Here is a 23,739-nt window from a genome sequence, read left to right as displayed (position 1 = left end):
GGATCTCTTGTGCAGTCTCACGGTGTCAGTGTGCAGGATCTCTTGTGCAGTCTCACAGTGTCAGTGTGCAGGATCTCTTGTGCAGTCTCACAGTGTCAGTGTGCAGGATCTCTTGTGCAGTCTCACGGTGTCAGTGTGCAGGATCTCATGTACAGTCTCACAGTGTCAGTGTGCAGGATCTCATGTGCAGTCTCACAGTGTCAGTGTGCAGGATCTCTTGTACAGTCTCACAGTGTCAGTGTGCAGGATCTCTTGTGCAGTCTCACAGTGTCAGTGTGCAGGATCTCTTGTGCAGTCTCACAGTGTCAGTGTGCAGGATCTCTTGTGCAGTCTCACAGTGTCAGTGTGCAGGATCTCTTGTGCAGTCTCACAGTGTCAGTGTGCAGGATCTCTTGTGCAGTCTCACAGTGTCAGTGTGCAGGATCTCTTGTGCAGTCTCACAGTGTCAGTGTGCAGGATCTCTTCTGCAGTCTCACAGTACAGTAAAGGCTGGAAGGGACCTCATGAGATGATCAGGTCCAATCCCCCTGCCAGAGCAGGATCACCCAGGGGAGTCTGCACAGGAATGCATCCAGGTGGGGTTGGAACGTGTCCAGAAAGGGAGACTCCACAACCCCCCTGGGCAACCTGTGCCAGGGCTCTGTCACCCTCACTGTAAAGAAGTTTTTCCTCATGTTGAGGTGAAATCTTCTCTGTTCAAGCTTGTACCAGTTGTTCCTTGTCTTATTATTGTGCATCAAGTACCCCCTTCCCCTCAAATATTAATAGACATTGATCAGATCCTCTCTCAGTCTTCTCAATACTAATCACCCCCAGGGCTCTCAGTCTCTCTTCATAGGGGAGACTTTTATCTAATTACATCTAATTAGAGCCTGTGCATATGTGTTGTGTGTATGAGTTTAGTGAATCAGGGAGGATCTTAGCAGTTCTAAAAGACAGACTGGATGTTATTCTCTTTTCTGCCAAAGGTGGCTGAGAAGAATGAGCACCATCCCTTTGAGATTGCCTTACTGTTCTAATGCTTTGCTGGAAAGCTGAACTGACATGTTTCTGACAGTGGTGTCTGAACACACCACTGAGTTTAGGTTTAAACTTCTGTAGAATCATAGAATGGGCTGGGCTGGAAGGGACCTCCAAAGCTCATCCAGTCTGACCTCTCTGCACTCAGCAGGGACGTCCCCAACTAGATCAGGTTGTCCAGAGCCTTGTTGAGCCTCACCTTGAACATCTCCATAGAAGGAGCCTCAACCACCTCCCTGGGCAACCTGTTCCAGTGTTCCACCACCCTCATAGCAAAGAACTTGTTCTTAACATCCAATCTCAATCTGCTCTTCTCTAGTTTGAAGCCATTGCCCCTGGTCCTGTCCCTGCAGGCTTTGGTAAACAGTGTCTCTCCATCCTTCCTGTAGGCTTCTTTCAGGTACTGGCAGGCTGCTATTAGGTCTCCCTGGAGCCTCCAGGCTGAATACCCTCAGCTCCCCCAGCCTGTCCTTGTAGCAGAGGTGCTCCCAACCCCCTGATCATTTTCATGGCCCTCCTTTGGACCCCTCTATGACTGTTACAACAAGAAGAAATAATGCAGTAGTGTGCAAAACACATCAAGAGATATTATTCAGTTGAAGTTTTTTTTCAACTTCCTTCTTTTAAATCAGTCAAATTGTCCTTTGCTCCTCAGTAAGAGGCACTTAGTAATGAAGGGTAACATTTTCAGCTTAGCAAATGGCATCACATGCTTGGAAAAACATTTTAGCATAGCAGCTTAAGAAAAAGGTTCATCATTCTGAGATGCTTCACTATTACTAAAGTTACTTTGAAATGGTTCTTAAAACTCTATTCATATAAAAATTGTGTCTAGGTCATATTTCAGAAATTAAAAAAAAAAGCACACAAAACCAAGTCATCTTTGAAGGTAGACACTTCTGATTGATTGATTGATTGATTGATTGATTGATTGATTGCCATACTGACCAGGGATTATGTACAGGGGAAGATTTTTCTTCTTGAAGGTCTGGAATTAGTAAACCAATTCTGAAGCTGGATACATTTCTTATTTCTAAAATGTCCCACTGCTGCTAGGCAGTGGGGAAGAGAGTACAAACAAAATTATGTGAGGAAAGTTTAGTACTGGTAGTGAAGTCTGCCCTGACAAAATGCACTGATGGAATGAAGTATTAGAAATTATTTGCATTGAGAATCTTAAAGGACTCCTGAAACTTCAGGGCAGTGGTGGATATCTGATCAGTCAGTTAGTGCTTTGTTGTTATTTCAGCACTGAATGCTTCAAGTGAAAGAAACATCTGATGCATTATTTGGGTGCAAAACTGAACAGTTTCTTAGTGAAGGAAGGATTTCACAGGCTGACTTTGTTGAGTTGGAACAGACCATCAAAGGTCTTTTTGTTCAACCCACCTGCAGTCAGCAGGGACACCTCCAACCAGAGCAGGCTGCCCAGGGCCATATCAACTCTGATCTTGAATGTCTCCAGGGATGGGGCCTCAACCACATTGCCTGGGCAGCCTGTTCCAGTGTTTCACCACTCTCATTTTAAAGAACTTCTTCCTAATGCCCAGCCTAAATCTACCCTGCTCCAGCTTCACATCATTGCCTTTCATCCTATCACTGCAAACCCTTCTAAACAGTCCTTCCCCAGCCTTCCTGTAGGTCCCCTTCAGGTACTGAAAGGTATCTATAAGGTCTTTCCAGGTTTCTCTCCAGGTTCATTTCTGTTGCTTCAATGCAGATAATCATTTTCCTGACTTAGTTTCTAGAAAAACTGGGGGAAGGGGGGAAAAATTAAAACAACCCAGGATCATTTCTGTTGCTTTAATGCAGATAATAATTTTCCTGACTTAGTTTCTAGAAAAACTGGGGGAAGGGGGGGGAAAAAAATGAAAACAACCCAGGGTAAAAATTCTGAGTAGCCCAGTCAGTGTCAGCCCTTACTCTTCAGGAGTCTCATGTTCCATATGCCTAGCTACCAAAACACCATGAGTGGGTGGACTTTCATTTCATCCATTACAACTTGAAATCTAATCCCTCTTGCATCCCAAAAGAGGAAGTGAGCTGCAGCTATGGCTGCATGTTACAGGTAAATCCCTAGCACCTCTTCAGAGCTGGAGGACTGTCTGGCCACAGGAATCTGAACGTGAGTTGGTGGCAGGAAGTGTAAAGCTCCAGCTTTGTGGGTTGTGCATGGAAGGTTTGTTTGCATGCTTGGTTTTAATTCCCAAATGGTATGGAAGTTGCTGGGTTTATATATGTATATATTATGTTATGTTTTATGTTATGTTAGTAATATAATTATATTATATGTTATTTTAGTAATATATTATATTATATTATATTATATTATATTATATTATATTCAACATCCTGAATGCAGAAATCATGCCAAAGGTAATTTCTCAAACTTCAAGCTATTTTTTGGGTGAGCTTTTGACTCAGGATGGCTATTAACCAAAATTACAGGGTATGTACACACGTGCCCTTGCACACCCACTCTGCATGAGCTTGTAAAAGACCTAGAGGGGGCTGCAGTGCATCACTGATCAGAATATCTACGTGCTTGTTCATTAATGATAGTAGTAGATATAAAGGTTAAGAGAATTCTTGGTGTAACTATGAACGGTTTCCATGAAATTGATGCTAGCTGTTATGTTTGAATTAAGAAAAAAAAACCCAAACAGTAAATTGTCCCTCACTGGAGACTCTAATACATTGAAACATTGAGGACAGAGCTATAAAACCTCCTTAAACTGCTCTGCAGGGGAATAAAAATAACTTTGCTGTACTTTTCATCAAGGCATGAGGGCAAAGCAGTTGGCAAGCGTGGAGCCTTTGCTCTGGTTCTACCTTTTTGGTAGGTATTACCTAGGTTCTACCTAGCTGATGTGATGAAACAATCTCTGTGCATTCTTTGCTAGGCATGGCCAGTGGAGTAGGCTCTTTATGCTTTCCCAGGCAAGGCAGCAGCCAGATGGAATTGTAGCTTGTAGAGTGTCAGTTTTACAGGACAGAAGGTCACAGTTACTCCACTTGCCCTGGCTGAGGTTACTAAAGCTGTAATGACTGCCTTCTGTCAGTTAAAAAGATGTGATTTGGGCAGGCATTTTCCACTTATTTTATTGCAGCTTTTTAGTGTAGCTGATAAAGTATAGGGGATTTTTTTGGTTGGTTTGTGTCTGGGTTTGTTCTGTTGAGGGGGACATTGTTTGTTGGTCACTTTTTGTTTTATTGTGGGGGGGGGGTGGGAGTAGGTTGGTTGGTTGTTAGTGGGATTTTTTTTTTTCTTCTTTAACTGCTGAGATATAAGTTCCTCATTTCATTCCCACAAGCTAGGAACAAAAAAAAAAAAAAAGGACAAAGCAGCTGAATTGTATGTTACAGAAGCCATTTACTTTGTGGATTTAGACTATATTGGATTTCTAGCTTAGGTGTGCTAAACCTTGGAATCCTCATGCTGTATATCATTGAGGAAAAGAGATAGTCACAGCATGGCTTAGTTAATAGCTTATATTATCTGAGTAAAAAAAAAAACCCAGCATGAGAGATCTTGAGGACTGTCAGTAGTAAGTCCATTAGTGAAACTACACATTCATGTCCAGGGCTGTAACCAGTGGCTGAAAAAGTGTCTAAGAACTTTTCTGACTCTGCTAGATACTATACAGAAGTCAGACTTTCTGTGTGCTTGGAGGAATTTGTACCCATGCTGTACAAACCCAAGCATTTCAGTATTTAGAGGCAAACATATTCATAATCTGGGAGCTTTTGTTTTCCTTGGTATAGTTTAGCTCAAACAAACAGGCTTTAAAGAAATGTCTGTGAGACAAAGCTTTTAAAATTAGATTGGTTTCTCAACTGGTACAGTTCAAGCTGCAGCAATTTATTTATGAACTTCATGTTTGCATTTCAGTTCAGTTGTTGCCATTGGCTTCAGGGGGACAGCTCCTATCCAGGTGTGAGCAAATGTTTCACAGCTTTCCTTGATCATCAGCACCATTGATGGCTAGATGGGAGAGCAGGAGGTCTTGATTCCAGGCATCAGGTCTCCAGGAATTTCAGATTTATCCTTTGGTAGCTAAATAACCTGAGAAGCTAAAACACTGAAGCGTGCCAGGGTAAAACCTAGGGCTTGCTGCTTCATTGCTAGAAGCAATTTGTTTTGCTAGTTTGCTTTCAGCTTCTGTATTATTTCAGAGCTGATCAAAAGAATTGGTAGCAAAGTGTGGAATAAATTGGACTTCTAAATAAATCGGTTTAACGTTCCTGGGTGCTTTAAGTGATTTTCGTAATATTAATATTTAAAATATTTCCCTCTGAAATCTTTATGGCTGCATATAGCAAAAAATGGGCACCATTCCATTCTGCTGGGTTTTGCATTGGAATACTCCACAGTAAGCATGGTAAAAATGCTGTCTTTGAGCACCACAATGGATGCAGGAGGTTCCAAGTGTCTATTTGCATGTAAACAACTCAAATCTCATTCAGTCCATAAACCCCAGTCTATTAATTCTTTTACTGCATTTCTTACATGGGTTAAAACTTAAACAAGTTTTAAATCCAGTTTCAGCTGGATGAGAACTTTTCCTTAACTTCCATCTAGCTATGCAGAAAAAATAATTATTTTTAAGAAGCATTTATGTCATTGGGGTTGGTCTGTTTGTTGTGTCCCTCGCTAGTTTATCCCTGCAGGGTGTTGTGTTTGGTTTTTTTGTTTGTTTTTTTTTTTTTTTCCATTGCATACTTAAAGGTTTGAGTTTGCTTTTAGCCAGGAAAATTTTGTGTAATTAAAATATCTGTTCCTGGGTAGACTATAAAGTTATTAACAAGCATGAAGCAGAATATTTATAGGTGCTTTGTCTAAGGAGTAATGAGCATTTAAGCATGCACATGCATAGAGTGAGATATTAATGTCTTAGGAGGCTGCAGCCATCTGACAGCCAGGTACATTCATGTAGACACACCAGTGGGATAAAAGCAGTTCAGACATCTGGATCACAGTGCTGCTATGCAAAAACATTTCTGAGCAGTTCCCATGATTGCACTTACCCAAATTTCCAGTCTCGTCCACCCCTTGCTCCTTGTTCCTTTCTCCGCCTCTGCCTTTGTCTTTCCTGTGCTGGCGGAGTCTCATTTTTCCTTCCCGAGTCACCTCCGTCTGCTTATGTGTCGGAGTGGCCCTCCTGCCACACATCACATCATGGAATTCTCAAGATGAAGGGCTGCATTCACATCCCTACTTCTGCCTCAGCACTGTTTCATGCTTGTCACTGCTCAGCACTCAGCGCCGCGCTGCCTTGTTTTGTCAATAACCATTTATTTGTTGCTGGAATAGCAGCGACCATTACATCTGACCTCCCTGTTTCATCAATTATGGATAGATTATTGGATGTGAACATCTGCAAAAGCTCGCTGTTGAACTTACCTCCTGGCTGGGATTAGATAAAGTATTAAACTGTTGTTTATTGTCAGGCCAAAACTCTGCTGGGAAGCCAGGGAATTCCGAGACTAGCAGCCTCCCATCAGCAAGCACCAAAAATTGTTCAGTATTGCCACCGTTTCCCATAAGATCCTAGCCATTTATTATTTACACTTATTACTAGTTGTTATAACATACTTGATAAAAGCTCTTGGCAGGCACAGTGTTGCCAGCTATTGTCACATCTGTCAGGATGGAAAGGATACATAAACTGGGTTGTTGTTGTTGGATTCCACCCCCCTCTCCCCTTCCCCTCTTATACTGCTGTTAAAGGGTAAGAGATGAAGCCTCTTCGCTCCAGACTCTTAAGCCATGCTTTATTTTGAAGAGATGTGTTAACAAGGGCTGGTTTGGCAAACATTCCAGTCCTGTAGTAAATAAATAAGTAAAAAAAAAAAAAAAAATAAAGATCGCAGCAGCCTTTACTAGAGCAGTGTGTCCCTTGCAGCAAAGATTTCAAACTGTGCAATAGTAACAAACTGAAATCCCTCATTTTTACAGTTGCAGAGGTTTTTGCTCTGAAGGACCTGGCTGGCTTTGGGTTGGTTTGGTTGGTTGGTTTGTTTGGGGAGGGTTTTAATTATTTCTTTTAATAAAACCCCTTATTAAGTATAGCAAATAATAAAATGATGGCTGCATTGCTACAGCATTGTTGGTGTAGAGAATATGATCAATATGGTTGTTAGTGGCACAGAATTAAGAACAGTAACACAGAAGAAATAAAGAGGATTAACAAAAGTTAATGTTTATTCAATTACCTGTACTTTTTTTATCACTTTTTAGCTTTCCTGTGCAGCAAAGTAAAGCATGCAGGGTCAATTGCTGACCTTGTGGAAGCCAACAGAAGTTTAAAATCCCTCTAGGGAAAGGATCTTTCTCAGTTAGTTAGTTGTATTCCATTCCAAATCAAAGCAAGATGTACATACTCTGACTATTATGCAAAGCAGACAAATAAGACTTGATACAGGCCAAGAACCCCAGGTTTGGTCTTGACAAACTATTAGGGAATGAGTGAAATGTTTGTCTTGACTTCTCTAATCCTCCAAGCAGATGCAGACAAAAGTAAACTGAAGCATGTACTGCAGTGCAAGCTTACAGAGCATCAAGGTAAACACTGCAGTTGATGGCTAAGTCTATGAGGGGAGGGAAGAGAGTGGGCTGGATGGAGCAGTTATCCCCCAGGGAGACTGGCAACCAGGCAACACCTTAGTGCTAGCCATGTCCTAGCAAGAGCCTGTGCAAGGTCTTGAACAGGAGTACTCCACTTTGCTGTTTGTCTTGGCTATGTCTCTGGGTAAGTTCCTCTACATCCCTCCTTCTGCCCCTGTCCTTCATTCCCTTGCTCCAAGATTTGTGGTTATGCTGCATTTTATCCAAATACTCATATTAAAGGCCCCTGGAAGAGCAGTTCTGGGACAGAGCAGACTGGTCAACTCCAGCCATATTTTCTGTCTCTGTAGGAACAGTGACAGAAATTGTCCATTTCCGGTTTAATTCTTATCCATTTATTTATCAAAGCAATGCAACCCAGAGTAGTGGGATGTGGCCAAGGGCAAAGAGCTGGCACTCATAGGATCCACTGGGGTGGAAGGGACTTTTAAAGGTCATATTGTCCAAGCCTCCTGCAGTAAGCAGGTTGCTCAGAGTCCCATCAAGCCTGACCTTGAATGTCTTCAAGGATGGGACCTCCACCACCTCCCTGGGCAACCTGTTCCAGTGTTTCACCACCCTCACAGTAAAGAACTTCTTCCTGATGTCCAATCTAATTCTGCCTTTTCTAGTTTAAAACCATTGGCCCTTGTCCTGTTGCTACATGCCCTTGTGAACAGTCCCTCTCCAACTCTTCTGTAGCCCTCTTCAAGTACTGGAAGGCTACTTTAAGGTCTCCCCAGAGCCTTCTCCAGGCTGAATAGCCCCAATTCCCTCAGCCTGTTTTTGTAGGAGAGGTGCTCCAGCCCACTGAGAATTTATGTGGCCCTTCTCTGGACTCTTCCATCAGGTCCATGTCCTCCTTGTGTTGAGGGCCACAGAGGTGGACACAGCACTCCAGGTGAGGTCTCCTCAGAGCAGGGTGGCAGAATCACCTCTTTTGATCTGCTGGCCAGGGTTCCTTTGGTGATTACTATTCACTTCTAAATGCACCTTTCTCAGAAAGCTAGGAGGGAGAGTTCACTGAGCTGCAAACTGCCTACACCTACAGATCCATTGTCTTTTCTTTTCAGGGGGCTGTGTGGAAGTGATTACTGAGTGTCAGACCTACCTGTTTTGATTTTTTTCTGAAAGTATTGAAGAGGTGCTAAGTGGTATGAGGCCAGTATTCTCACTAGATTGCATCCTCTGTCTACCACCACCCATTGCTGGCTCCAGAAAAAATATTGTCAGATGCTGCAAGCCAGGCTGGACCTTAGCCTGTTACAGTAGTGCCTGTCAGAAATCATTAGTCAGTGATCTCTTTGACTAATGCTCCAGCTGATTGTCTGATACATGCTCAAGAGCCTTAAATGAGGCAGAAGCATCTTTACTGCTCACCAGCTGTGAAATGGCTAAACACAGCTAGATTTCCAGAAATCAAAATAAATGTCTTCCCAATCAAGTTTGACAACAATCTCAAGTGCAAAGCTGAGAGCAGAACTGCAGGGCTGTGGGTATTTTAAAGGTACAGCTTTATAAGCCAGTATTATCCCATCCTGCTTTTGCCAGAGTCATGAATTTTACCAAAATAACAAAACCCTGGTAGTGGCATTAATCTGGTGGTGTGGAGTTGAGGAGACATTCTTTATCCAACAGAAATTCATACCTTTGATTTTTACTCTTTCCTCCCTTACCTCTGCATGTGTCAATGTTTTTCACACCTTCTGTCCTTCAGTCTGAGCCCTCAGTGTATGGCAGTGAGGTGTGTGCATGTTCTGTGTACATGTAAAAGAAGTACAGGTGTGACAACAGCAGAAAATAAAGGGTAGGGCTTGGGGAAGGAAGAGGCTTGGGGCAGGAGCTGGTCTATCAGTTTTATATTAATGACATAACCTCAGGAGCATCACCTTGGGTGGGAGAACTCAACCTGGGCCTAAGATCTGATTGATAATTTTCTTGCAAAGGAGATCAACATGAAGTTCACCACTATCCAGAGAATTAGTGCAAGAGCTACACCACAAGCAGGTCCCAGTTTGCAGATTTCAGCAGAGGTGGTTACTTCAGCTGGAGCCACAATAGACTCGCAAAGAATCATAGAATGCATTGGGTTGGAAGGGACCTTTAAAGGTCATCTTTGTCCAATCTCCCTGCAGTTAAGCAGGGACATCCCCAACTAGATCAGATTGCTCAGAACCCCATTAAGCCTGACCAGGGAGGGGGCCTCCACCGCCTCTCTGGGCAACCTGCTCCAGTGTTCTACCATTCTCATAGCAAAGAACATATATATAAAATTACCTATTTCTGGCTGGATTTCTGTCTAAAGGTAGAAGAACTTTCATGGGAGCCTATGAATTCCATCAGATCAAAATCATATGCTCTGATAGATGTCCCCAGTATTTATCCACTTCTCAGAGAGCTGAGATGGCTGGCCCAGCCATGCCCACTGAATGTGTGTCTTCTCTTAGGTGGTGTTCACAGGAACCCAGAGAGTTTGGGTGGTTGTTCCCATCCCATGAAAATCAACAGGGCAGCTTTCCTGCCTCTCTCTTTTCAGCCTGCTTACAGATCCTAGCAGGCACCACTGTGATAATTCCTTTTGATTTGCCAGCATGCAAGCTTTAGCATTCCTAGAATCATAGAATCAGTCAGGGTTGGAAGGGACCACAAAGATCATCTAGTTCCAACCCCCCTGCCATGGGCAGGGACACCTCACACTAGATCAGGCTGGCCAGAGCCTCATCCAGCCTGGCCCCAACCACCTCTCTGGGCAACCTCTTCCAGTGTCTCCCTACCCTCATGGTGAAGAATTTCTTCCTAAGATCCAATCTGAATCTACCCCTTTCTATTTTTATTCCATTCCCCCTAGTTCTATCACTCCCTGACACCCTAAAAAGTCCCTCCCCTGCTTTCTTGTAGCCCTCTTCAGATCCTGCAAGGCCACAAGAAGGTCTTCTGGGAGCCTTCTCTCCTCCAGACTGCACAACCCCAACTCTCTCAGTCTGTCTCCATAGGAGAGAAGCTCTATCCCTCTGCTTATCCTTGTGGCCCTTCTCTGGACACCTTCCAGCATGTCCATATCCCTCTTGTAATAGAGGCTCCAGAACTGGATGCAGTACTCCAGGTGGGGTCTCACCAGAGCAGAGCAGAGGGGGAGAATCCCCTCCCTGGCCCTGCTGGCCACACTTCTCTTGCTGCAGCCCAGGCTCTGCTTGGCTCTCTGGGCTGCAAGTGCTCACTGACAGCTTCTTGTCCACCAGCACTCCCAAGTCCCTCTCCTCAGGGCTGCTCTCCAGCCAGTCCCTCCCAGCCTGGATTTGTGCTTGGGATTGCCTCAACCCAGCTGCGGGACCTTGCCCTTGGTCTTGTTGAAGCTCCTGAGGTTGGCTTGTGCCCAGCTCTGCAGCCTGTGCAGGTCCCTCTGGATGGATCCCTTCCCTCCAGCCTGTCTGCTGCACCACACAGCTTGGTGCCATCAGCAACCCTGCTGAGGGTGCACTCAATGCCACTCTCCATGGCACCAACAAAGATGCTGAACAAGCCTGGTCCCAGGACTGATCCCTGAGGGACTCCACTTGTCACTGGCCTCCACTGGGACATGGAGCCATTGACAGCCACTCTTTGGGTGTGGCCATCAAGCCAGTTCTTTCTCAATTTATATGACAATTTAAAGTGTTCTGCAATTGCAAGAGACTTTGGGTGAAATTCCCTCACGTTTGCATCTCAATCCAACATTTTGTCCTGCCCTGCTTCCTCTTGTTTTTATCCCAAATGTTGAAGGGAAGGCATGTACCATAGGTGAGGAGAATCCACTCTGCTTCCTCCACATCAATGGATACTGGACAACTGTAGCATGCAGGGGCACTTACACAGCTCCTTTCCACTGGGATGTGTCCTTTTCTGTGTCTCTATGTAGTGCCTGAAGCTGAAGGAGTTATTTCAAATCCAGACATAAAAAGGATATGATCTAGAAAGATGAAAAGTAGCTATTCAATAGCTATGTATATATGCTAAAGAGTATATATTCCCTTTCATGTAGATTTAATCATTGTTATTTCATCATTAGTTAGAATGAAACATCTTATAGGGCAGTAGTAACCTGGGACAAAAACGAGCCCTTGCCATCAATGTGAATGTGTGACTTTATTTATTGACTTTATTGACTTATTTATTCACTCTACAACTACCTGAAGGGAGATTGTAGCCAGGTGGGGGTTGGTCTCTTCTCCCAGGCAACCAATGACCAGAGAAGAGGACACAGTCTAAAGCTCTGTGCCAGGGGAGGTTTAGGCTGGAGGTGAGGAGAAAGTTCTTCTCAGAGTAATTGGCCATTGGGATGTGCTGCCCAGGGAGGTGGTGGAGTCACCATCCCTGGAGGTGTTCAAAACAGGCTTGGATGTGGCCCTTGCAGCCATGGTTTAGTTGTCAGGAGGTGTTAGGTATCAGGTTGGACTTGATGATCTCTGAGGTCTTTTCCAGCCTGGGTGGTTCTGTGATTCTGTGACTTCTTTCTAGCAGCTGTCATAGAGATGCAGTGATCCAACTTTTTGCCTTAGCTACTTTGTCTATGCTTTATCCTTGGTTTTACCTGTACTTTCTTTGGCTTTGTGCTATCTCTGATCAAAAAAATGGATAGATTAAAATAGCCTAAGCCTTAGGTGCCTAAGTAACCTTTCTGTGCTGGATAGTAATGACTAGAGGCCCTCTGTCCTAGTTTAATGTTGCAGAGGACAGTTTGAAGCAGGAGTGATTTCAGATCAACACACGCAATTTTGGAACCCTCCTGACACACCTAGGGCAGGTTTTCTGATATGGACATGGTTATTATCACAAATGTTGTGAGTCCTATGAGTTAGTTACCACAACAGATGTCATAGGTCATCTGAGTTCACAGGCTCACAGTATGGGTTGGAAGGGACCTCTGGAGATCATCCAGTCCAAGCCCCCTGCCAGAGCAGGACCAGAGAATCCAGCACAGGGCACACAGGAACACATCCAGATGGGGCTTGAAAGTCTCCAGAGAAGGAGACTCCACAACCTCTCTGGGGAGCCTGTACCAGGGCTCTGTGACCCTCCCAGTGAAGAAGTTCCTCCTCATGCTGAGGTGCAACCTCCTGTGCTGTAGTTCACATCCATTGCCCCTTGTCCTATGCCAGGGTGCACCTGAGCAGAGCCTGTCCCCTTCCTCTTGACCCCCAGCCCTCAGATATTTATAAATATTTATTAAATCCCCTCTCAGTCTTCTCTAGCCTAACCAGCCCCCAGGCTCTCAGCCTCTACCCATAGGGCAGCACTCTTGTGCTGTCCTTGTAGCCTTCTGTTGAACTCTCTCCAGCAGATCCCTGTCCCTCTTGAACTGGGGAGCCCAAAACTGGGTGCAGTATTCCAGGTGAGGTCTCACCAGGGCAGAGTAGAGGGGGAGGAGAGCCTACCACAGATGTTTTAGGGCCTCTGAGCAAAATGCACCCCAAGAATTGGTTCTTGGATACTTGTGTGCACTTCTGTAACCACCTTGGATTATCAGAAGGACACACTGCAGTCCTTGACAACTTTGAGCACTCAGTTGAGGTTGAGTTCTGAACTGATATGACAACTTCCTAACTGAGGTACCTTTACACTCTTTGTCGTATCTCATGTGTTTATAACTCAATTGAAAATGACCTGCAAGCACAGGGCAGGCTGCAGATGAACCATAGAATCAGTCAGGGTTGGAAGGGATCACAAGGATCATCCAGTTCCAACCCCCTGCCATGGGCAGGGACACCTCACACTACATCAGGCTGGCCAGAGCTTCATCATGAGAACATCACTGATAAGAAGGTACTTGAGGGATGATGAATAGCACAGTACACAACAGCAAATGCTACTTTATGTGCACAGATTGCTCACATAACTACAAAATAAGAGCCTTGCTCAGGGATACTCCTGCTCCTGGAAGAGCTAGGAAAGCTGAGTAGGGGAAACAGTGATAGAAATGGTGATGTCCATAGCATGAGCACACACAGGTTTGTCTTCTCTTGAACCCATGACAAGGGATGCAATCCTAACAGAACATGCCCCATCTTTTATCTCAGTATAAAGAGGCATCTTGGGGCATGCAGGATACTGTCCTGTGGCCCTGGGCATCTCCCATCCCCCTGCAGAGCTGGTAAATGACATTCACTACTCCTTCCTTGGAAATGTGCAAAAAGGATTTCCATAGACAGTCTTTGGAGATTTCCTGTGTTCTCATGTGTGTAATAGGTTGGGTCAAGCCACAAAGAGGAGGGAGGAAAGAGTAGGATTTAATTTTATATGCACTCTCCTGTCATCACCATTGAAAAAAGAGGAGGGGGGGAGGAAATGGATGAAAAGAGAAATTATGCAATACAGGTGATGTCAGTTTTCAGTTAGATTAAGATCCTATGTTCTGATGCAGCAGCTGTAAGCCTTTGCTTATGGGAGGGGTCATGATAGCAGAGCAAATTCCAAATGAGTGGTCACAAATTGCTTGTGTGCCTGAATAATTACTCCAGAAAACAGCAACAGCATCTAAGCCAACAGAGTTTAAATGTGTGACCCATCATTTATTCACTTTGGGGATATCTGAATTGTACTAAGAAAAGTTGCCACAGTGAGAGTGTAAAGAAAGGGGGAAAAAATCACATTAAGCTGCAAAAATAATAATTAGTCATGAGGTTGTAGTAAGTTATGAAGCTGTAAAGTAATATTAAGTTAGACTGGTATTTCAGGACCTCATTCTAAACCACTAGGAAGGCAAAGGATGCTGTCTTAAGATATTGATCACCAGAAATCCTTCAAAGCACAGCCTCTTTAAACCTTGTGAATTCTAGGTAAGGAAATCCAGATTGCAGCTCAGGGAAGACCACCTTGGGGTTTGCCAAGTGCCAAAATGCAGGGGTTGAAATGCCAGTTCTGTCCTTTGCATTTGTAAGTATTGAGTAGTTTCAAATAGCTGTAAGTAATGATCCAAAGCCTGGTCCCATTACAGCTAGAATGTGAGAAGAAGAAGAAGAAAAGAAGAAGAAGAAGAAGAAAAATACAAGTGGGGGAAAACTTTAGTTTTGTGTTTCATACAGGCACAGTGACTGCAAAGAAGAAAAAAAATTATTGAGGGAGTTGGGGTTGTGCAGTCTGGAGGAGAGAAGGCTCCAAGGAGACTTTCTTGTGGCCTTCCAGGATCCGAAGGGGGCTACAAGAAAGCTGGGGAGGGACTTTTTAGGATGTCAGGGAGTGACAGGACTGGGGGGAATGGAGCAAAACTAGAAGTGGGTAGATTCAGATTGGATGGTAGGAAGAAGTTCTTCCCCAGGAGGGTGGTGAGAGCCTGGCAGAGGTTGCCCAGGGAGGTGGTGGAAGCCTCATCCCTGGAGGTTTTTGCAGCCAGGCTGGATGTGGCTGTGAGCAACCTGCTGTAGTGTGAGGTGTCCCTGCCCATGGCAGGGGGTTGGGACTGGCTGAGCCTTGAGGTCCCTTCCAACCCTGACAGTTCTGTGATTCTATGATTGTCTGCCTGAATCTCTGCCAACAGCTGGGAAAGTTGAGAACATGCATCTAAAAAACTAAAGTGGAAATTCTCAGCATTGCTTTTCCTGGGTTTTATTTTCCTGTTCCTCATCTCCTGTTCCTAATTTCCCGTTACAGCTTTTGGACACCTCTGTGAAAATCTTCAGAGCACTTTGTGATTCTGCTGGCCTAGGCAGAGCTTATGCAGCTATAACCAAGATCCTGGTAAGGTAGGTGAGTGAGCACAGCCTTGCCTGACTGTCAGTGCAGGTTCATTCAGCTGTGAAAGACTTAAATTGTTAGAGGTCTGTCACTTCCCATTACTGACTGCTTAAATTTTAAGTAGTGCCCTTCCTGCAGTAAGTGACCTCTTCATTGGAAGTTATTTTAGGCTGGTACACTTTTTTTTTTTTTAGAGGGTATAATCCAAGCTTTTCTTTACCTGTAAAGTATGGTTTATAATTTTTCCCCCTCCATATTTGGGGAACTTGTACCTTTTTTTTTTTTTTTTCACAAGTTTGTAAGGCTTATTTTGTAGGTAAAAAAAAAAAAACCCACAAACAGAAGACCTTGAAGAATGTTGGAGGCTTCAGTAGCTGCCTCAGTGTAATTTTTTTTTCTCAGCTGAGTCTCTCCATTTATTGCACTCCTGGGAAGTTTTTGTCCATTGCCTTTGTGGGGCAATTTTGTAAGGTGGTCTCACAGATGGGGAGACACCATTCCATAAATCCATTTATTCATTGTTTCAAGTAGAAATGGATACATTCCATTATTATTTTTACTACATCACAAGCAGCAAAACCAGCAGAGTAGACCATAAAGTATCTCTGACATGAGAAGGCAGCACAAGCAACATTCAAACTGGATGTCAAGGGAGTGAGCCAAAGCAGGGCTGCTCCTGATTGTCTTTGAGAGGTTGTGGCAACTAGGGGAGGTTCCTGAGTACTGGAAGCTTTCAGATGTCTTTTCTGTCTTCAAGAGAGAGGATTTAGGAACCTTCAGGCTGGTCATCCTCCCCTCAATCCCTGGGAAGGTGATACTTCCTAGTAGAACACTTTCTGTAGCCCAGGGTGATGGATATTTCAGCCAAACCTACTTTTCCACATTGTTTTTTTTCATTGACAGTATCATGCTGGTCAAGCTTTACCAGCTCTTCCTTGGAGGAGGGAAAGTGCTGGGAAAAAATAGTTTGAAGAGCCAATGTAAGCTTCTTAAAGAAGCCTTTAAAAACATTGTAAGTTTCTGGTTACTCTCACACCTAACTTTTGGATATTTCCTTGCCTGGTGTATAGCAAACAGTCAAATTCCTGTCAAGCCTGTTTAGAAAACAGTGGATAAAAGCATAAATAGTTACTGCTGGTGACAGAATCAACAGATTCAGATTGACCACTTTGTCTTTGCTTGTGGTTTTACCTGTTCTAGGCTAGACTTGGCATTTTAAATGTGATGGGCAATGCCTTTAGAAAGAAAAGAGGAGTGATTCCTCACAATACTGCACTGTAACCATAATGTATGTGAGCCAATCCTCTCCTGGGCTGCAGCAAGAGAAGCGTAGCCAGCAGGGTGAGGGAGGGGATTCTTCCCTCTACTCCACTGTGGTGAGACTCCACCTGGAGCACTGTGTCCAGTTCTGGAGCCTCTATTACAAGAAAGATCTGGAGGTGGTGGAATGTTTCCAGAGAAGGGCCACAAGGATGAGCCAAGGGCTGGAGCTCCTCTGCTATGGAGACAGACTGAGAGATGTTCAGTGTGGAGAAGGGAAGGCTCCCAGGAGACCTTCTTGTGGCCTTCCAGAATCTGAAGGGGGCTACAAGAAAGCCGGGGAGGGAATTCTGAGGGTGTCAGGGAGTGACAGGACTGGGGAATGGAGCAAAACTAGAAATGGGGAGATTCAGATTGGATATCAGGAAGAAATTCTTCCCCAGGAGGGTGGTGAGAGCCTGGCAGAGGTTGCCCAGGGAGGTGGTGGAAGCCTCATCCCTGGAGGTTTTTGCAGCCAGGCTGGATGTGGCTGTGAGCAACCTGCTGTGGTGTGAGGTGTCCCTGCCCATGGCAGGGGGGTTGGAACTGGCTGAGCCTTGAGCTCGCTTCCAACCCTGACAATTCTATGATTCTAATTTGTACTGATTGCCTCATGACAGGTTGGGGGAAAGTGGCTGAGTCCTCCCAGATTACTCCAAACTGCTCTATGGCTTTGGAATTATTTTTTTTTTTGGTTTTGTGAAATCTTTGCTGCAGATATTTCCACAGACCACAGGAAACTGAAAATCTCCATCACATGCATTTAGGCATATCATTTACCAGGGGAAAAAAAAAATCTGACATAATAGCATCATGCTCTTGACTTATTCTGCCAGTGTCCACCATGGTAATGACTTTCTTGTGGACACATGATTTATACATCCAATTCAATCACATGAGCAATCCTATAAAAGGTGCATATTTTCATAAAAGTCTAATAGGGGTAAAAAAAAAATCTCATAGGGCATTTTAGCATGAAACTGGGAAATGAGTTGCTGTAGCTATGTAATCTCTTCTGCTGAAGTCATCATAACTGTTCTGGGGGATCATGAATGACTATATCTGCAGGAAATTACTTTTTATGCATTTAGGAAGGTGATGTCTAAGGAGATAGGAAAGTATATGGCTGTGTAAAATAACATGTAGATTTTTTGAAGGAACAATAAAATATTAGCCCTGTGAGTAGGAAAAGACCTATTTATCATGTCATCAGGTTGTGTGCAGGATAAAGTGTTTCAGTAATCCTTCCAGCCTGCTTTAAATACCTCCAGCTGCAGTGCTTTTAGAAGTGCTGCCTTTGAAAAATGGTTCAAGTGTGCCAACCCATTGCTAGTTGGCAGAAGCAAAGTTCTAACCACGAGGAAAAAAAAAAATAAAAACAACCTTTCTGATGTGTACCAAATTGATTTCTGTTTGCTTGAGAGAGGTTATATGCCCTAGCAATTTTCATGTTTTCTATATGTGGAGCAGGGGGTTTTATGTGAAACATTTAAAAAAAAAAAAGGCCAAAAATACATCAAAACATTTCTATTAATTCATGAAATTAAGAAAAACCTTTTTACATTTTCTCCTGTCACTGATTCCATTTGCTTTATTACTTTCAGCCTCTGGCCCACAAACTTGGTGGCACAATCAACAAACCCCTCAGTGGCTGTTTCATCTCTGCTCTATTTGATTTCTCCACTCTGAGTAAATGATTAAGTTTTCATGCATTGGTTCAACCAAAATCTATGTTCACTCAACCACATCCTTTATTGATTACTTCTACTGCAAACAGTAGGCCAAGTGTGATATACATAATTGGACAGTTGTCAGGGGAGGTGGGTGTTAACAGTCCTGTTTTCCCAGTTGGAAACTGGAATCACCTTGATACACAAATATTCTGCACTGTTTCATTCTCATTCCTTGGACCGAGGAGTCCTCTTCCTCCCGAATATATGTCTTTAACTCTCAAAGGTCTGGTTGAATGGATTTAATGATTATACCATATAATATGCTCTTCCAGTTGCACCTGTGCACTGCATATAGAAAACTAGAAAAACCTGGAATTAATATTTGTCTAACACTTTAACCTTGTCCTTTAACTTCTGTAGATCGTATGCTGCCTTTTCTGTGGGGAAACGTTTGGGTTTTCTCTTCTTAGTGGGAGGGGAAAAGAAAATCCAACCATAGGGTTAAAAAAAAAATAGGGTTGAAAAAAAAATAGGGTTGAAAAAAAATAGGGTTGAAAAAAAATAAGGTTGAAAAAAATAGGGTTAAAAAAATAGGGTTAAAAAATAAGGTTAAAAAAAATAAGGTTAAAAAAACTAGGGTTAAAAAACTAGGGTTAAAAAAACATAGGGTTAAAAAAAGAAATAGGGTTAAAAAACTAGGGTTAAAAACTAGGGTTAAAAAAGAAATAGGGTTAAAAAAAAGTAGGGTTAAAAACTAGGGTTAAAAAAAAGTAGGGTTAAAAAAAATAGGGTTAAAAAAATATAGGGTTAAAAAAACCCATAGTGTTAAAAAACCTCCAAAACATAGGGTTAAAAAAAAAATAGTAAAAAGTGTTTCTAATTCTAACATTTAGAAGCCTTCAGTCATTTGGCAAATGTTTTCAGGGCAGTAGATTCAATATTCTCCCCTGGCATAAAGAATACTTAGATTAGGAAACTTTAGTAGAGCCAGCTCTTCTTATTGACAGCTAAGCTTTACAGCAGCATTCATCTGAACATTTCAGGCATGTTAGTTTGCAGTGGTTTAGCCTCCTTTTGTAGCAGTCTAGCTTGTGCCAGCCATGTCCAGATCATCACTGCAATAGTGCAGATTTGCAGCTGTGCTTTGCTGTGTTTCCTGTCCCTGTGGCAGGCTCTACCCTGTTAGAATCACTCTGGTAGCATAAACCAGGGAACTGCAGACTTCTGGCAGATTTTGGAAGCACATATCCCTCAGACAGTTTGTCATCAAAACCATAATGTAAATAAACTCCAGTCAGCCACTTGCTGCAGGGATCACAGGATGTCAGGGGTTGGAAGGGACCCAAAGAGATCCAAGCCCCCTGCCAGAGCAGGACCATAGCATCCAGCTCAGGTCACAGAGGGACACATCCAGACTGGCCTTGAGAGTCTCCAGAGAAGGAGACTCCACAACCTCTCTGGGGAGCCTGTTCTAGTGCTCTGTGACCCTTACAGTAAAGGAGTCCCCCCTTGTGTTGAGGTGGAGCCTCCTGTGCTGCAGCTTACATCCATTACTCCTTGTCCTATCACAGGCTTACAGGACATGAGGGGTTAGAAGGGACCTCAGGATATCATCAAGTCCATCCCCCCTGCCAGAGCAGGACCATAGAATCTAACTTGGATATAACTTGAAAGTGTTTCTAAATAGTGAGAAAATGAATCACATTTTTTCAGCAGTCACAGGAACTTGTAATTCTGTGAGCTTCTTGATTAAGACTGAATTTTCTGTCTTGCTTGGTGGCTTGACATTTAGCATGCTGCATTCCTACATTAGTGACTCCAGTTCATGGCTAATATTGAGGTCAGCTGCAGTAACACTTCAGCCTTAAAGGGGAAAAGAGCTCAATGCCTCACTCACAAGCAAGCCCAGATGTCTGTCTTATATCTTGTAATCACAGTGCAGAGATCTTATATTGTTAATCTGACTGGCTTTATTAAAAAAAGAAAAGAAAAGAAAAAAGGAAATCTGCAAATGTTGCTGTCAAAGAACATTAACCAATTTGCAGCTTAGATTCAGCTGTGACCTCAGCTTGCTCTGATCTCACTGGGATTTGGGGGTGACACCTGCAATCCTCAGTTTATAGGTTTGCCTGGGTGAGCTGAGCAACCTTTGCTGACCCCAGCCAAACTGCAGGGCTGTGCTCACAGCAAGCATGCTGGTGCTCATCCCCAGCACCATTACAGAGCTGCTGCTGCACCATCAGGGTTCTAGAGCAAGAAATGGCAGCTCTGAAAGACAGGAGCACACATAAAACAAAAAAGTGTCACTGAAAAATTTGCCTTCTTATTTCCTGCCTGTATTCTTTCAGGATGTGAGATCCAACTGCATTGAAAGAGTCATCAGCTGCTCAGTAGAAAAAAAATATTACAATCATGGAAAATCCAAACCCCGTGTAAAATCATCATGCTTGGCTTTAAAATGGGACACAATATTCTGAAGAAGGATTTTGTTTTCTTTCTGTGTCAGTGTGAGCTGGAATTCCCCCCACACCAAACCATCAAACCATCAGACTTTCACTCAAAGGATCCAGTTCTGGCCCCAGAGGTTCTGTGTAGACCAGAGAGTCTCAGTGCTCTCAGCACAGCTGGTTCCCAGACAAATGTCTTGGAAATAAAGTCCAGTCACAGATGAGTCACCACAAAGTAAAGTTAGTTCAGAACAGGGGGAGAGATCTTAGGCATTTGGAGAAGCCATCTAAGGGAATGTTTAATTTGGTCTCTGTCCTTTGCTTCAGCCAGGGGAAGGAGACTGAAACTGTGAAGTACTTGGAAGAGTTTATGAAGTATGCTGAGGACTCTCATCTAAACCAAAGCCTGGTGGATGCATGTGTACTACTTGGCAATATTTACAACCAAAGGGTAAGTACTACTTGTAGTAATAACTCAAAGAGTTGGGTTTAATTCATGGCAGCAATCTGGGGCTGCATATGAGACGACCTAGAGGGAGTTGGTCTAGGTATTGTGTCTTACAAGAGCTACCCAACTAGCAGATGCTGGTGACTAAACTAAAATGTGCCTTCAGGTTTTGAGGAAGGTGACAATTTCACACCATCTTTAACACCTGTGGGTTTGTTCTAGAATGAGTGAATAAAAGATCTAAATTCAAATTATGGCAAACTTTCAAGCCAGGGAATATCTGCAGCCAAATCATCACTTGGAGCCATGTATAAAGTCAGCAGTTAACCTCAAGGGGGGGGGTGTGGAGTCTCCCTCTCTGGAGATATGCAAAACCTGCCTGGGTGTGTTCCTGTGTGATCTGCCTTGAACTGGGGGAGTGGTGTAGAAGAGAAGAAATGTAGTGACTTAGTCTTATTATAACAAACATGTAATTTAAACATCCCTCTCCCCAAAAAAAAAAACCCAAACCCCAAAAAATTCTCTCAGAGGTATATAATGCCCTATTTTCTCTAACATTTTTCTGCAAAGTCAGCAAAATTTACCAAAACTGAGTCTAAATTACCGTTTCCTCTGTTGGATCACTGCCTGCACAGTGTCAGCTGTCATCACTGGTATTCTCTAAGTTAAGTCATCATTAAGGATGCTTTTATTCAACCCTGTACTTCCCTGTCCTTGTCACCAAATTAAAGATATCTCTATTTATATCCAGGTCTATCCTTAGGGACCTTTAGTAAACCAGGGGTGTAACTTTTACTGTTCTTCCCAAAGTGACTTTGACCAAATTCCCTTTGATCTGTCCATGTTGTTTCTGTATCTTTACAGATCTGTCACCTCACTGTGTTCCATCACCATCACTGTCTGTCTTTAATGCTCTACACTCACCATACTAAATTAGGAGTTTTCTTCCCACAGAGGTGTTCAATTTAATGAAACAATGGCAATAATTTCTACATGGATTGGCTGGAATTGGCATTAATATTCAGCATCACAGGTTCACAGGATGTTAGGGGTGTTGGAAGGGACCTCTGGAGATCATCCAGTCCCAACCCCCCTACCAGAGCAGGACCATAGAATCCAGCACAGGTCACACAAGAACACATCCAGATGGGGCTTGAAAGTCTCCAGAAAAGGAGACTCCACAACCTCTCTGGGGAGCCTGTACCAGGGCTCTGTGACCCTCCCAGTGAAGAAGTTCCTCCTCATGTTGAGGTGGAACCTCCTGTGCTGTAGTTTCTATCCATTGCCCCTTGTCCTATCCCAGGATGCAACTGAGCAGAGTCTGTCCCCTCCCTTTTGACCCCCAGCCCTCAGATATTTATAGACATTTATTAAATCCCCTCTCAGTCTTATCCAGACTAGACAGTCCCAGGGCTCTCAGCCTTTCCTCGTAAGGCAGTGCTCCAGTCCCTTCATCATCCTGGTAGCCCTCCATTGGACTCTCTCCAGCAGATCCCTGTCCCTCTTCAACTGGGGAGCCCAAAACTGGATGCAATATTCCAGGTGGGGCCTCACCAGGGCAGAGTGGAGGGGAGGAGAACCTCCCTGGATCTGCTGGCTACACTCCTCTGAATGCACCCCAGGACCCTATTGGCCTTCTTGGTCACAAGGGCACATTGCCGTCCCACTTGTTATCCACCAGGATTCCCAGATTTGTGTTTTCAGACAGATTTGTGTTTTCAGCCAAGCCAAAAGCAATTCAGTTCCTGAGAAAGATGTGAGCAGGGATCCTAGAGGTCAGGAAACACAAGGGAGGGCGATCTGCTTGACACCATGCCCTGAGTCATTCTGTGGGCTGGCCTCTCAGCCACACCTCTCAGCTGCCAGAGGAGCAGGCTCAAATGGCAAGGTAAACTACAGGTGACTACAAGTAGTTGTTCCAATTCTTTGCTGTTTTTCCTTTTCTTTACCAGGGGAAACCCAAGGAAGCTTCCGACTGCTTCAACCAGGCTCGCGAGGCAGCCGCAGCTTTAGACCAGCTGCCCTTAATGGATGAAGTGAAGGCTTGCTGTGGCATTGCAAAGGCTCATGAGCTAAGAGTGGCATTTAACAGCCATATAGAAGCAGAAGATCCTGTCAGCCTCAGGTACCTGCTGGCATGGAAGGAGAAGAGAAGTGACATGTGCAGTGACCCTCTCCCAGCCGGTAAGGCGCTGGTTATGAAACGCATTAGAGCTGGATTGTCCTCGGCGGCTAAGTTGTTTTTCTTGTCGAGCTTTATTTCATTATTTCCTGGGTTCCTTGTGCTGAATGCAGGGTGGGTTTGCTCCTTTGTGTGCTTGTTTTTAAAGGGCTGGATTAAAAAGGGTTTAAATACAGCACAGCAGAGAGAAGCCAGGTAAAAGCTAGGGATAGTAACTTGCCTTTTTTTTTTTTTTTTTTCTTTTTAAGTGCTGGTTTCCAAAACCAATGAGGGGTTTGGGCAAACAGTAATGTATTCATTTAGTCAAATATCATTATTTTAATCTTCTTTAAGGCCAGGCTGGATGTGGCTGTGAG

General features: G+C 43.8%; 1 protein-coding gene across 1 annotated transcript in view; it reads left to right on the top strand.

The window, feature by feature from the left end:
• The window catches only part of TTC29 (tetratricopeptide repeat domain 29), a 159,591-nt gene that overhangs the window by 62,015 nt on the left and 73,837 nt on the right, over positions 1 to 23,739 (top strand). The window contains exons 7-9 of the mRNA XM_054392242.1: positions 15,251 to 15,342; positions 21,081 to 21,204; positions 23,154 to 23,385. Of these exons, the coding sequence (XP_054248217.1) occupies positions 15,251 to 15,342; positions 21,081 to 21,204; positions 23,154 to 23,385 (448 nt within the window). The remainder of the gene's footprint in view (positions 1 to 15,250; positions 15,343 to 21,080; positions 21,205 to 23,153; positions 23,386 to 23,739) is intronic.

This window comes from Indicator indicator, chromosome 25 (genome assembly GCF_027791375.1).
Source record: "Indicator indicator isolate 239-I01 chromosome 25, UM_Iind_1.1, whole genome shotgun sequence".
Classification (NCBI taxonomy): domain Eukaryota; kingdom Metazoa; phylum Chordata; class Aves; order Piciformes; family Indicatoridae; genus Indicator; species Indicator indicator.
The sequence above is the reverse complement of the archived record's forward strand: the minus strand, read 5'-3'. Positions and strand labels throughout refer to the sequence as shown.